Source organism: Pseudorca crassidens, chromosome 7 (assembly GCF_039906515.1).
Source record: "Pseudorca crassidens isolate mPseCra1 chromosome 7, mPseCra1.hap1, whole genome shotgun sequence".
Classification (NCBI taxonomy): domain Eukaryota; kingdom Metazoa; phylum Chordata; class Mammalia; order Artiodactyla; family Delphinidae; genus Pseudorca; species Pseudorca crassidens.
In genome coordinates, this window is record NC_090302.1 from 7,447,723 (window position 1) to 7,461,796 (window position 14,074).

Here is a 14,074-nt window from a genome sequence, read left to right on the forward strand (position 1 = left end):
CTTGGGCACCAAGGACCTGGGTTGTGGAGACTTCCACCCTCCCCACCCCAAGCCAGGCTGCCTCCAGTGCACAGTTTTATAAATTTAATAATCCATAAAGCAAGTCAAGTATTCAAAAAAACAAACCAAACTGCTCCTTGCTGTGCCTCCCTTTCGGGTCCAGGTCTTGCAACGGGCAGGGGAGAGGTGGTCGGGAGAAGGGAGGGGAGGCAGCACTTTGCCCGGTGACTGAGCAAAGCCCACGACAGCAGCCCATGGCCGCCACCTTGAGTCCCAAGGGCTCATCAATACCGGGGCGCCCAGGCGGGCAGAAAGGCGGGCAAGCAGAGGCTCCAACCGTCGGGGGGGCAGGGGGTAGAGAGCCCGGGAGGCCCTCAGGGCTCCAGGAATCGCTGGGACACAAAGTCGAAGTCCCGGAAGGCAGCCTGTTGGCGGGCGGTGAGGGGGCTGCGGGCATCAGGCGGCGTTAGGGCAGGCGGCAGCCCCGTGAACTCGCCCTCGAAGTAGCGCAGGTCTGTGGGGCTGCAGAGGGTGGGCACAAATGGGGGCCGGACGGCTCGGGCGAGCAGGGCCTGCCAGTCGGTGGTCTGGGGGCAAGGGTAGAGGTGCCTCAGACGACGGGAGCGGCAGCCCCGCGGGCCCTCGATGCCTCCCACTGTGCCAGGCTCCTGGACCACTGCGGCCCTGGCCACTCACCCTGAAGAAAGGCTGTGTCTTGATCTCCTCAGCATCCCGCTCCCCTGCCCCCAGGCGCTTCTCGGGGCACTTCTGGAGGAGCTGGGGGACAGGACAGGTGCTCATTCAGGGTGTTCGGGCCCTAGGCACTGCCTGCCTCCCCCTCTCCAGCCTCTCGGGTAGGGATCCCTGAGCCAGGGGCAGCTGTCGGCCCAGCCCTGGACCCTGCGGTGATTACCTTTTTTTTTTTTTTTTAAAGAGTTTGTTTTGTTTTGTTTTTTGGGGGACGCGCCACGCAGCTTGCGGGATTTTAGTTTCCCCGACCAGGGATCGAACCCGCGCCCCCTGCAGTGGAAGTGCAGAGTCTTAACCACTGGACCACCGGGGAAGTCCCTGCGATTACCTTCTGAATGAGCTCAAGCCCTTGCACCGACAGAAAGCGCGGGTATGGGGCTTCTGCATTGACGATGCAGTCAAACACCTCCTCCTCCGTGTCCCCTGGAAACGGGCACTGCAGGGATGGGGCTCAGCAGGGTACGTGGGCCACCCCCACCCCCACCCGACCTGGAGGCCCCACCAGCACCCCGTCCAGCGCTCACCTCGCCCACCAGCATCTCGTAGAGCAGCACGCCCAGCCCCCACCAGTCCACAGCCCGCGTATAGGCCTCCTGGGTCAGCACCTCAGGAGCCAGGAACTCCGGGGTGCCACAGAAGGTGCTCGTCCGGTCCCCAAAGCCAATCCCTGCAAACCGACATCCACACTGATGCCAGCGTGGTGTGTTACCCACAAGAACCTCTCGCTGTAAGAATCAAGCACCCACCCTCCTTATGACCCCGTGTCTGAACCTGTGCCGAGCCCTGCCCCACACCCTCAGAGGTGGGAACGGTTTTTATGCCACTTGATTGATGAGGAATCTGACTCTCAGACAAGCTCGTGTGCCAGGGTCACGCAGAAAGCAGAACCCAGTGCCCTCTCCCGGCCCAGGAGCTCCCTCTGGCCAAGGGCAAGGGGCTCTTTTAGAGCTTTTAGGGCTGGGAAGGACGAGCCAATGTGTCCAGCTAGTCCCTGGAATGAGGGCTGGGAGGCAGATTTCCTGGGAGCTGCCACTTGCCCACCACCCTGCTGGCCTGGGCTGAGTGAGCACGACTGAAAGACGGGATCCTGGACAGGAGGCACCCACCTTCCTTACAGAGCCCAAAGTCTGCGATCTTCAGGAAACCCTGGGCATCCAGCAGAAGATTATCCAACTTAAGGTCTCTGAGGGCAAAGGCAGGGCAGATCAAAGGGGCTAAGAAGCGCTGAGGCCCAGGGAACAGCGGCCCCACCCTAGAGCAGCCCAGGAGAAGGGTAACATCTGCCCCCTCGCCCACTCCCCCAGCATCTCGGGGGCAAGTTACCTGTAAATGATCTTCTGCTCATGTAAGAACTGCAGCCCCAGGACCACACAGGCCAGATAGAACCTGGAGGGTTGGGGCAGGGGGTAGTTCAGGCCCAGGACTGTGGGGGACAGGGCAGGGAGGCACCAGGATGGCCATGGCCTGGGGACCCCAGATATCCCTGCCAGAGTCATGTGGGGGTGAGAGACTGGGAGGAGCCTCATGTGTAGCAGGGGTGGAGCTCCTCCAGATAACAGCCTGCCCTTCCTGGGCTCTGAGATTGTGCCAGGGATGACACCGAGTATCCTCACGCCGACCCTGGCATCCTCCCAGCAGCCTGCTGTGGACACCCGTCACGCCTATTTTTCAAATGAGGATCTCAGACTGCCAGTAAATGACCCATCCAGGGTCGCACAGCCAGTGGCTGAGCAGATATGTGAATCCGGGCTCCAGGGCCCACACTCTGCTGGGCAAGAAATAACACCACCAGCTGTTGGTTACTTACTGCTCACCAGTCCCTGTGCTCAGCAATTTCTAAATGTTATGTTCATCCATGCAACAAGCCTATGAAATAGTTATCATTAGCCCAATTCACAGCTATATAAACTGAGGTCTGAGGTCACAAACGCTATGAGGGTTGACAACCAGGATCTGAACCAAGGCCTCCCTGACTCCATGCTCTTCTGCTGATGGGCACCCTGGAGGAAGCAGGATGAAGGCGTCGCCAGGTACAGGGAAGCAGGGAAGGCTTGCTGGAAGAGGCGAACAGGAGAGATGGGAACCCACCGGGCCTGGGGCTCAGGGAAGACGTCCTCGTGGATCTGCATCATGAGGTCGCCACCGGGCACAAACTCAGTCACGAAGCAGGCGTGGCTGGAGGTGTGGAAGCAGGCAAGGAGGGAGAGTAGGAAGGGGTGCCCCATGCGGCCCACAGCCTCCAGGATTCGCTTCTCACAGTACAGGCTGCAAGAGGAGGGTGTGGGTTTTAGAGGGAAGGAGGGAACCCAAAAGGGAATGAAAACCTCCCCTGACTACGCCCTGTCACCCACACAACACCCCTGGGTCACTGGCGCTTAAGTCAAAGTGCCAGGCAGCTAGAGTGATGGTTCATGTGTATCCGGAGCTCACACAGGTCTTTTTTTTTGGCCACGCTGTGTGGCATGCGGGATCTCAGTTCCCCGACCAGGGATGGAACCAGCACCCCCTGCGGTGGAAGCACAGAGTCTTAACCACTGGACCACCAGGGAAGTCCCTCACATAGGTCTTGAACCTGTACAACCACCCTGTTCCCATTTCACAGATGAGGAAACTGAGGTGCATAAACGAGGCAACCTGCCCAAGGGCACACAGTTAACAACTGCAGTTGCTAACAAGAGAGCCCAGGCCTGGCTGGCCCCAAAGGGTCACCTCTTACAAGCCCCAGTAGCAGTCAGCTGCCTTCCGGGGCCACCAGCCCAGGCCTGCCATCCTGGGTACCCTCCACGTGCCCGGATGCCGGGAACCCCCTGGCCTCAGCACACACCTCTCTATCTCGTCCCGGCTCAGCACCTCTTGCTTCTTCAGTGCTTTGATGGCATAGTATTGACCTGTCCCCTTGAACTGGACCAGGAGGACCTGGGGACCAGAGAGAGACTGGGCTCCAGGTGGGCAGTACAGGAGTCTACTTCCCCCACCCACTGCCCCACAGACCCCAGAGTCCCCCTAGCTAGCGTGTGTCGGGGCCTGCCCACCCCCCTCCACTGCACCTCATGAGCCCACTACCTTCCCGAAGTGGCCCCGGCCCAGCACGGCCAAGCAGCGGAAGTCCTGAAGCCGGGGGGGTTTCCTGCAAGAGAGAGGGTACAGGAAGCCCCTGGGACAAGGGCTGGGGCTCCGCCAAGGGCCGCTCCAAACCCTCCCTCCACGCCTGGTCCTGGGCTGTCCCCACCTGTGAGGCAAGAGGGGCAGGGGCTGGAGAGGCCGGGTGGGAGCTCCTAGGACTGCCATTTCCTGGGGTCTGGCATGCAGGTGGAGCTCAGTAACGTGGGCTCCGCAAGTGAGAACCTGAGAGCAAGCCAAGAGCTCGGGGCGATGTGAGAACGCCTGACATGCAAACACCCAAGTGAGTGGACAGATGTCTCTCTCAAACGCCAAGGTGAGCCTGCCAGGGGTACCTGGTGGCTGAAGCTGGCAGAGATGGCTCGAGTCGAGTCCTGGGCTCCATGTGGGGGCGTTTGGTGCTCTGTGAGGGCAGAGGGGCTCAGGGCAGAGGGGGCTTCCTCTCCTTCTTCCCTCCAGCCCTGCCATCCCCACCCAGACAGCCCCCAGCATGACCAGCCCTGCCACCGCTCACCGGCATCTCCTCGGGGGTCGGCTCCTGGGGCAGGTAGAGGCGCGGTGGCTTGGGTGGGGATTGGATCTCTTCTCGCAAGGGGGTCTTCTTGGGTGGGAAATTACTGTGGGGAGGAAGCAGACACACGACCGGGCACAGGCGGATGGAATGCGGGGGGGGGTGGGGTGGACCCACAGCCGCGTGAGACAGAGAGACGGGTCAGAGGGCGAGCAACGGGGACAGGCACTGTCTGCATCTGGAGTGAGGTGACTCCACAGAGAAGCAGGCAGCCTGGGGCGAGCCTCCTCACCTGGGCGAGGCAGGGTCGGCGGCCCCCCGGGGTGTGGCTGGGGTCTGGGAGCACCCTTTCGGGGGGCTGATGGTGCTTGGAGAGCTGCAGGGGGGCAGTAGGCTCATGACCAAGCGCCCCCAGGCCGCCATGCTGAGGTTCATCTGGGAAGCCCTCAGGAAGTCCTGACCTGGGGCAAAAGGGGGCTCAGTCCCGGGGTCTCCTAAGGGTCCCAGCCCTGCTCCCTACTGGCCAGCCTTCTCCACTCCACACCTCTGCGTTTTGAGAAAATGCGCTTCTGCCTCTGCAGCCGGGGCCTTCTCTCAATGACAGGGTCACAGAAGGTCACCTGCGGGGGCAGGGGGCAGGGCTGAAGACCAGTCCCCTCCGACCCCACCTGCCACGGGCACCTCCTCAGCCCCCAGGCTCCCAGCCTGAGCCCATGTCAACAGACACAAGAGCCAGAAGGACTCAGAGAGATGGATCCAACATCCTCATTGGGACCAGTGGGGAAACCGAGGCCCGGAGAAGAGAAGTGGTCCGGGGTCACACACGCGGCAGGTCAGACAGGACAAGGATGCAGGCCGCTAGGCTCCCATGAAGTCCTCAGAGAGGGGCTGGGAATCCTTCCTTCCTCTAGGTCTCCTCCCTCTGGGCCTCAATTTCCACTCCTACGTGTGGGTGCAGAGCACAGGCTCAAAGGCCCTTCTTTGCTCTAACGGAGCCAGGGGCCCACGAGGTCAGAGGGCAGGGGCCAGTGGGCACCTGGACAAAGAGCAGCCCCTGCGGCACCAGGCTGAGGGAGAGCTGGTGACAGGCATTGTCCAGGAAGTCCTCCAGCCTCAGGAAGGCCACGCCACACAGCTGCCGCCAGTCCCGCCAGTGCACCCCAATCTCCAGCTCTCGGGCCTGCAGTGGGGAGGCCAGGTTGAGGGGTGGAGCGTGGCACGAGCCACTACCTGGCCGGCCTTCCACCCCACGGCCCACGGTCACCCCTGTCCACACACGGCAGCCTCACCCGCTCCAGGGGGACGACAAAGGTCTGGTCCCAGGACTGCTTGGTCACAGGCCCCCAGGCCGTCTGGCCCACAATGCGATTGTCCACCTTCAGCACGGCCAACACCTCACCTGTGGGGCCAGAGCCGGGGCTCAGGGCAGGCCGGGAGTGGGGGTCCCTCGCTGTTCCCCAGCTTCCCATGCCCCCTACTCACTGGCCAGCTCGCTTCCACCACGCTGCTGCTTGGCCCTGCTCCAAAGCCAGCCCTGGGAGGGGGTCCCGGCCAGTGCGGCCACGGGGGAACGTCCAGGCACAGCTGTCAGCAGCTGCTCACAGCCCAGGAGGTGGACCTGCAGCGTCCCTGCCAGGGAGCATGGTGGGGGGCCGTTATCAGGTGCCGTCCTCCAATGGACCCCTGGGACCCCAGGAATGCTACCTTCTCCTGGAGGTATAGCTAAACACAGACCTTGCCCACATTAGGCCTCGGCAGCCACCTGCCACCCTTGGGGCCGGCCAACTGGTCCTCCCCACCTGCACACTCTCTATGTGTTGGAAGAAGCAGGGACACACAGGCAGAGGAGTGAGACTCAGACCTCAGCCGGGTTGCAAGGGACCGCAGCGCGTGGCGACCCACTGCTCAGGGCTCAGGGCCTAGGAACAGCGCCACGGCAGGGATGAGAGCCCAGGGAAGAGCAGGAGGCCTGGCTGGCGGACCTGTCCCACCGCTTCCCCGGGCCTGTCTCCCCATCTGCACAGTGGAAAGCAGCGCCAGCTCAGCCCTACCTCCTGCAATGGGCACAAGCGTGTTTTGCCAACCAAGCAGATTCATTTTAGGGTCATTAGAGATGTGTCCCTCAAAGGGCAGAGGAAGCAGTGGGGCTCTGGCCGCCCTTGAGGACATGCACTGGGCCTAAGAGCACCATTTAGGGAGTCTGGGCCTGGGGTTTACACTCTGAGAGACCTCATAAAACAAGGCAGTGCCAGGGTGGAAGAATGATTGGAGGAATACGGGTATTCAGCCAGAAGACAGGATGTGGGGTGGCCCCAGGTACCTGAATTTTAGGCCATTTAACAAGCCCTTACCCCCACCTTCCCCAACTTGTCTACTTGGCTAACTCACATAAGCCCTTCGAGGCCAAGCTCAGACACCATCCCCTCCAGGAAGCATTCCTTGATTCCCCAGGGGCCAGGTGAGGGGGCCCATCCAGCCGCTGTACTTCCCCTTCTCAGCTCTGCTCACAGTGGGATGGGGCCCGTCTACCCTGCATCAGCTCTGTGTTGGCAGGAGCTGGGCTCTCTAGTTGGCACCGTGTCCCAGGTGGGAAGTTCAGGAGTTGACACTGTTAGATTATTTGGAGGCAGATCCAGCTTGGGATAAGGAAGAACTTTCCAACAGCCCAAACTGCCCGGGACTGGGTATCAAGGCCTCCAGGGCTATGAGCTCCCTAACACTGGCACTTTGAGCACTCTCATGGTTCCTCACTTAAATAATAGCTTCACCGACTGAGCGATCTCTGTGCCTGCACGGTGCTGAGCACTTCACACGCAACAACTCACTGAATTTTCGCAGCAACCCTATGAAATAGGTGCCGTTATCACCCCCATTTGACAGAGTGAAAAACTGAGGTCTGGAGAGAGGATGTCAGTTGCACAAGGTCACACAGCTAGGGGATGGTGAGGCCAGGATTGGAAGTCTCCAAGATTCTTCCCCACTGTGTTTCAGGCTCCTCCCTGGAAGGGAAGGAGAGCTCTGAAGTAGGAGGGACTCCCGGGTACCTGTCATGGCGGTGGGCTTCACGAGTGTCCCTGAAGGCTGGGGGTTCCCAGACACAGCAGTCCGCAGCTCCCGGGCCACTCTGCCACGCAGAGGGTGTGCAGGAGGCAGTCCCTCCAGCAGCTGCTCCAAGGCCAGCCGCAGGAGGTCCAGTTTCTGGGAGGACTCCTGGAGCTGGGCCTGAGCCTGCAGAAGGGATACAGGGCCATGGGGTAACGGCGGGGGCGTGGCTCAGGCCACCTGGAGACACCCTGGCTGAGGTCTAGACAAGGATGTGCCTCCTGTTTCCTCATTGCCACCCCTCACAGCCAGTCCAGCGGTGTCTCCCGCCACTGCAGAGGGTGGTACCACTCAGAGAGGAGCAGCAGTGGGTGGGGACCATGATCTGACCTCGGCTAGCACCTTGCGGTCCTGCGTTCGCCGGCTACCGAGCAGCTTCACCACGTTCTTGGCGCCCTCGGCCACGGCAGCCTCGATGCGTAGCCGGTGCCGCAGCTCCTCCACCAGCAGCTCCGGTCCTGGGAGGAGGGGGTCAGCCCTCAGGCCCATGCCCGGCTCCGCTCTGCCCATCCACACTTCTCAAGGCCTCACCTGGCTCAGGGGACCCGCTGGCCTCCAGGCTGCTGATCTTCATTCGTAGCAGGGCCACCTTCAGCTGGCTGTCCTGTAGCATCTGCTGGGCGGCTGCCAGAAGCTTCCTCTCCTGTGGGGTTGTAACATATGCCCCCTGAGGTCAGGACCAGGCCGGAGCCTCCCTGGTCAGACCAGGGACTGGAGCAAGCCTCCCCCATCAGTCCAGAATTGAAGCTAAGCCTCTCTCGGTAGGCCAGATACTACAGCCAAGCCTCCCTTTTTAGACTAGGTCTGGAGCAGACCTCCCCCATCAGACTAGACAAGGGAGGGCTAAGGTCAAGCCTCCCTTATTAGATCAGGGTGAGCCTCCACATCGTGCTGGGGGTTGGGACAGGTTGGGAGTTGGGCTGAGATTCCCCATTAGACGTGTTTTGCCTTCTCTGTTAGACAAGGGGTTCGAGCCATGCCTTTCCCACCAAGCTGAGATTTGGGGTTCTGCCTCCCCCGTCAGACTAAGGGTGAGACTGTCTCTCTTACAGGGTCAACGGCCGGGTTGCATTTCCCTATCAGAATAGGGGCTGGTAGTGGGATGAAGTGGGAGATTGGGATTGACATATATACACTAATATGTATAAAATAGATAACTAATAAGAAACTGCTGTATAAAAAAAATTCAAAAAAAAAAGAATAGGGTCTGAATCACCATCTTCTCTAATAATCTGAGAGCCAAATCTCTTCCCCTCAGATCCCAGGGGCCTTACCTTGGGAGTGCCACTGGCATACGTGTGGGTCATATTCTCGGCTCCCTGCTTGACCTTCAGCTCTACCTGCAGCTGCCTCTGTAGAGCCTCCAGGTGTCGGGCCCTTGGCTGCTCTGCCAGCGGACGAGGTCCTGAGGCCGCAGGTTCTGTGTGCAAAGAGCGTGGGGTTCATGAACCCCTCCCCCAGAGCCGAGAGCCCCTCATGGCCTAGCTCTCTCCTCCCTGCCCCTCCCGGGCAGGGGCTACAAGAGGAGGCTCTGCGAGAGGTCAGGGCCAAGGCCAAGGAGCTGGGTCAGCCTGCCGCCTGCTGTCCCGAGGGGCCTGCTCAGATTCCGCACTCACCAGCCGGGCCAGGCCCGGGGCCAGGCAGCAGGATGCGGGCATGCAGCTCCCGCAGCTCCCCGTGCAGCTGCTCCAGGCGGCGGTTGGAGGACCGCAGCAGCTGCTGCACGTGGCCCAGGTGGCGGCGGTCGGTGGCTACCCGCCGCAGGTTCTCCACACCCTCCTTGATTTTCAGCTCCTTCTGGATGGCCCGGCGGATCGCCTCTTTCTCATCCCCTGGGGGCCACTGGCCCGCCCCAGGCTGGAAAGGCAGAGGCCTTAGTCCCCTCAGTCCCCACCTCCACGGCCTCAGCTCATCACAGGCGGAGGGGAAGGGAGGCAGGCGCAGTCAGCACCCAGGACTGACACACACGGTTTGGGAAGCATCTATGAGCTTAGAGCTAGCATCCCTAAGCCAGATGGAAACCCCAAGGCTATTTATCCAGCCCATACTCCTGTCCTGTGCCATCAGAGAGAAGAGTAAGGGGGAAAAAATTGTTAATGTTTACATGGTGTTCTGTTCTAAGAACTGTGCAGACATTAACTTGTTGATCCTGACAGCAACCCCATGAGGTAGGTGTAGTTATTATCCCCATTTTATAGATGAGGAAACTGAGACACAGAGAGGTTAAGTAATTTGCCCGAGGCCACAACACAGGGAAGGAGATGCACCGTCATCTCTTGGGCCCCAGCCTCTCCCTGCCGGTCACGCTTACATCAGGCTGCTCTCAGTCTGGGATCCAGGCTAAGGTCTGGGGACCAGAAAAGAGGCTTGGCACTGAGAAGGGCCCCACCACCACCACCAAGGTCACACAGACAGGGAAGCCTGTGGCCTGAGTGGAAGCTAGGGCTGTTCCCCTGATCTTCCGACACCCCAGCTGGCAAAGCAGAGGCACAGAGGGGTTGAGGAGGTCTCCGGGGCCCACTCCCAGCTCAGCTCCTGGGAGGAATTAGAAGGCTCTCTCACTGCTTCACCCCAAGCGAGAGCAAGAAAGAGGAAAAGCTCCTTCCCAGAGGCCATTTCAAACCAACGGGTGCTGCTGCTGACCTCAGCCCAGGGTAACCCATGATGCCCCCAACCCAGGACTGCCTCAGAGCCCTCACCTTACCTCTCGGCTCTCCATCTCCCGAGCCCAGTGGAACCTTGGGGACCCCCACCCCAGGCCTCCGCTGGCCCTCTGGCCCGTCTGTCAGAGGGCAGGGGCGGGGCTCAGGAAATCCTTTGAGGGCCCTAGGCCAGAGGGCCAGAGCCAAAGGCCTGAGCAAACAAAGATCCCACGGAGCTGGGGGCCCGGCACCGGGGTCCTGAGTCACCCAGCTGCCGCTGCTGGGCGGAGGTTAACAGGAAATCGGAAAATATGTACAAGCCACGGCTGGAACAGGCAGAGGGACCTCCGGAGGAAGGGGGAGGGAGGGCACAGACGCAGCCCTGAAAGTTGCCCAAGGGGTGGGGGCACTCTAGGAGTCTTGTGGACAACACTTCACCCTTGACCAGAGCCCATGGTCCTGCCTGCTCTGGGCTGGAATCCTGCCAAGTGCGCACACACCTCTCCCTTTCGGCTCCGCGGCTGGGGCGCTATCTTGTGCACAAACGTCCCCACACCCATTTGCTCTGGGCTAGTATCCCACCTCTCCCCACACCCCAATAAGACACACAGTCTCGGTCCCACGCGAACCTATTGCCAGCTCCGGCAAGAACCCCGCCCCCTCGCCATTTGGTCTGGAACCCTGTGTACCCGAGGGTTCCCCCGGGAACTGGGTAGGCCCCTTCCTCTGGGGTCCCCACTCGCCGCCTGCCTGTGTGCTCTGGGAAGGACCCCACGACCGCGAGGGAGTGGCACCCTCCGCCTGCCGCACACATTCTTCTCCCCTCCCAGGACCCGTCCCTAGGTGCCTGCACGGCCCCCCTTTGCTTTCGCAGCGGATGCACATCGGCCTTAGAGTGTTACCTGGAAGAATAGATTTTAGGAAACTTTGGGGCCCACCCTGGTGGCCCTGACTGCGGACTCAGACGTGCTCATGGTTAGGCCTGACTGGAGGCTCTGATTCACTTGGAGGTGATTTGGGGACGTTTCCAGGAGGCAGGAACGACTTACCCCCAATGCTCAGGTCTGCCCTGCGAAGGTGTAGGGGGGACGCAGGGCAAGGGCTGGGAAGGGACACGGGGAGGGGCTGGGGACGCGGCCGGAGCCCGGGGCGGTGAATGAGCCTCCCCCTACCCCCCGGCCCGCGCCCGAGGCCCGTCCCCTCCGGGCGCCGTTCACCTGCTGCGGCGCCCCCTCTTCCATGGCGCCGCTCGGGCAGCTCGGCCCCTCCTCTCGACCACTCCGGTTCCGGAAGCCCGGGCCCCTCCGCCAGGGCTTTCAAACTTGAAACTTCCCGGGAAGCGGCGCCGGAGTCGCGGGATCGGGCGCCCCCTCCCGAGGTCCGCTGGCCCTCGCGGGACCTGGGATCAGCGCCGCCTCTCGGCCGCGAGGGATCGAGCCCGGCTCCTGACCCAGAGGCCCCGGCGCCTCCCCCGGATCCGATGTTCCGAGGGATTTGGAGCCCAGCGCCCCTCATCTGAGGCCGCGGTTCCCGCTCCTTGAGACACTGACCCCCGCCCCGCGATACAAGGGCAGAAAAGGACATTTCCCGGGCCGGAGTTCTCCAGCTGCCGGGTCGCGCGCCCAGAGGGGCGGGCCCGGCTGGGGACAGCGCCGCCTGCCGGCCGCGGGGCAATGCGTGTGTGGTCTGTCCTCTCTGGGCCGGGTCAGCCTCTTCCTCGGAACCCCGCCGCGACCTGGCTCCCGCCCGGAGTCACTCTTCCTCTCCCATGTCATTGGTGTAAAATGGGCTAATCCCATACCTGTCGCCCCCCAAGGAGGCTTGGCCCTGTCTGTAATCACTGTAAGAATGTATGCGTGGGAAAACAATAAAGCCTTACCCATATTACACCAAATTACAAACGAATCCAAAATCCCTCAGGACCCCCGCCCCATCACTTGACTAGACTGGAGCTTTCTGGTTCAGCCAGAGCTGCTCAGCCTTTGCCCTAAAGGGCTCATCTAAACAGAATACACATTTAAACCTTGAGAAAAAGCCACCATTTCAGGAAACTAGCCTGCGCTAGGCGGTTCTTGCAATGGCTTAGGTACGTAGGGGACCCTGGTTCTTTACTGCCTAGTCTAAGAGTTGTTTAGGCAATTCCTGTTATCCTATGCTCACCAGCACTTTGTGCCAGGACTTTACTGGAAGGAGCCTTGTCCAAGGGGCCGGAAGTGAGTAAAGCTCAAATACTGAAGGTGGCTTATTTGCTGACTTGGAAGAGGTGCCCTCCAGTGCTTTTATAGGAGGAAACCATGTCAGTTCCACTTTGCTCTATCACCTCCTTCACAGTGGACTGGAAAGTGAAATCGGCAAAACATGGGCAATCCTGGGATTGTCCTGCAATGGGAAATCAACCAAGTGACATGAACATATGCTAAGGAGACTTGGTTCACTGGGGGACATGCCGACTTCATAATCAGAGCCAAGTGCAACACTTTTACACATATACAAATCAGAATTATTGAAGGTTAGACATTTAACAGCTAGTAAGCAAGCTGGCCAGGCACATGGTAAGCTCCTTTAAGTGGGGGTTATCGAAGTGCCCTTAGCTGAATGTTAACAAATAACTGAGAGGTAAAAAGACTACCAGCTTCTGACTGTAGGTCATGGGTTTCAGAAAAAAAACATCAAACGAGCAAAGCTCTGCCTTTCAGGGAGGGTATCTAGTTCCCATCTTGAGGCTCATTTATCCAATCCTCCAGCCAGAAAGCTGAATTATGTGGAAGAACAATGATTTTTAAGTTTGCTGTGAAGTGTTTCACTGTCTCAGTGGCCACTGAGGGAAAGGGGTTCAGAAATAGAATACATCCACCTTTCCTAATGAACCCCAGGCTGGACAAACCTATAGCCCTGGGCTGATGGATGAGTCTGACAAGATAGCTGCATCTTACATGTCTGATGGTGATGGTGCTTCATAAAATTGTAATTCTTAGGAAAATTGAAGTTCACATTTAACACCCAGCGGGTAGTGAATAGCCCAAAGGAACTCTGGCTAACGAGCTATTCAAGTTGTGTAACATCAACCTGAAAGGAACTGTCCCAGCAGGCTACATAAAGAAACATTTACCCCTTTCTATACTTTTTTTTTCCTTCCTGGTACTGCAGACATCAATCCATCTACATTTAGATTTGCCTCCCTTGGGTAGTATCTGAGTATGCAATGTTACTAACTAATCAAGTTGTAACACACCCTCCACTTTAAAAGTCCTCCCTGTTCTTGTTCTCATCACAAAACTGCAGTCCCTGTCCCCTCAGGCCCATTAAAAATAAAACTTTTAAGTCTTCATTAAATGAAATCCTGCAAGTCTTCGTTTTTTGCAATAGAATCCCATTCTGACAATAGCCAGAAAGGGTTTATAAGCAAAATATAACAAAAAAGGCAAAAAAAAAAATTTGTGTTTATGGGACCAAGTGAAACCATGAAACCAGTTGTGTTATAAAGCAGTAATGATAAAGATTACCAAATTAATACACAAACACAATTATACAGCCCTCTGAAGCCCCCAAACTCCCAAGAATTCATCAAGTAAGAGACTCCTACTTTTCAGCACCCAAACAGCTAACACAGGTGAAGCAGGGCAGATGCCAAGCCAATCTGTCAGCCCAACAAGACACTGAGGTACTCCACAGACATTTAAACTCTACATTTTAGAGCCAGCATTGGTTGAAATAGTAAGGGCCTGTCATGGAGGTCAGAGAGCACAGACTAAAGTCTTAAAAATATCAGTACATCACTGGAGAGACAACCTCGATTGCAGAGCATTCCGTACAAGTTTTTAAATTAAATGTAAAGACACATTACAAGCTACTGTCCTCTCTGCCCCAGTTCATGCAGTGAAGTTCCCCTTGTAAGCAGAGTATGGCACAGCTTTGGAAGAGGATGTCCCAAGAGAAATGAGCTAAACAG

At 58.7% G+C, this 14,074-nt stretch overlaps 1 protein-coding gene across 5 annotated transcripts; it reads right to left on the reverse strand.

The window, feature by feature from the left end:
• Window positions 1-69: 69 nt before the first annotated feature.
• Window positions 70-11,730, reverse strand: PKN3 (protein kinase N3). Of its 5 annotated transcripts, none has more exons than XM_067743073.1 (22): window positions 11,343-11,730; window positions 9,100-9,340; window positions 8,758-8,903; window positions 8,015-8,126; window positions 7,814-7,941; window positions 7,426-7,609; window positions 5,864-6,010; window positions 5,671-5,780; window positions 5,418-5,561; window positions 4,926-5,001; window positions 4,674-4,842; window positions 4,385-4,487; window positions 4,206-4,273; window positions 3,814-3,877; window positions 3,575-3,666; window positions 2,839-3,015; window positions 2,074-2,136; window positions 1,857-1,933; window positions 1,275-1,417; window positions 1,079-1,186; window positions 744-777; window positions 70-590 (listed from the first exon to the last, which is right to left on the reverse strand). In XM_067743073.1, the coding sequence occupies exons 1-22, from the start codon at window positions 11,364-11,366 to the stop codon at window positions 457-459; spliced, it is 2,544 nt and encodes an 847-aa protein (XP_067599174.1). In that variant the 5' UTR covers window positions 11,367-11,730; the 3' UTR covers window positions 70-456. The 5 variants fall into 5 exon arrangements, with proteins under 5 accessions (XP_067599174.1, XP_067599171.1, XP_067599169.1 ...); XM_067743070.1 differs by having other exon boundaries at window positions 70-587; window positions 697-777; window positions 1,079-1,173; window positions 11,343-11,726; XM_067743068.1 differs by having other exon boundaries at window positions 70-587; window positions 697-777; window positions 11,343-11,723.
• Window positions 11,731-14,074: the final 2,344 nt, after the last annotated feature.

Excerpts from the sequence above, each read along its gene's own strand:
- PKN3 (XM_067743068.1), bottom strand. The coding sequence starts at position 11,366 with ATGGAAGAGGGGGCGCCGCAGCAG. Across the intron at positions 7,610-7,813 it reads ACCGCAAGGTGCTAGCCGAG|GCTCAGGCCCAGCTCCAGGA; the intron begins GTCAGATCATGG and ends TCCCTTCTGCAG. Across the intron at positions 3,667-3,813 it reads GCCGGGGCCACTTCGGGAAG|GTCCTCCTGGTCCAGTTCAA; the intron begins GTAGTGGGCTCA and ends TCTGGTCCCCAG.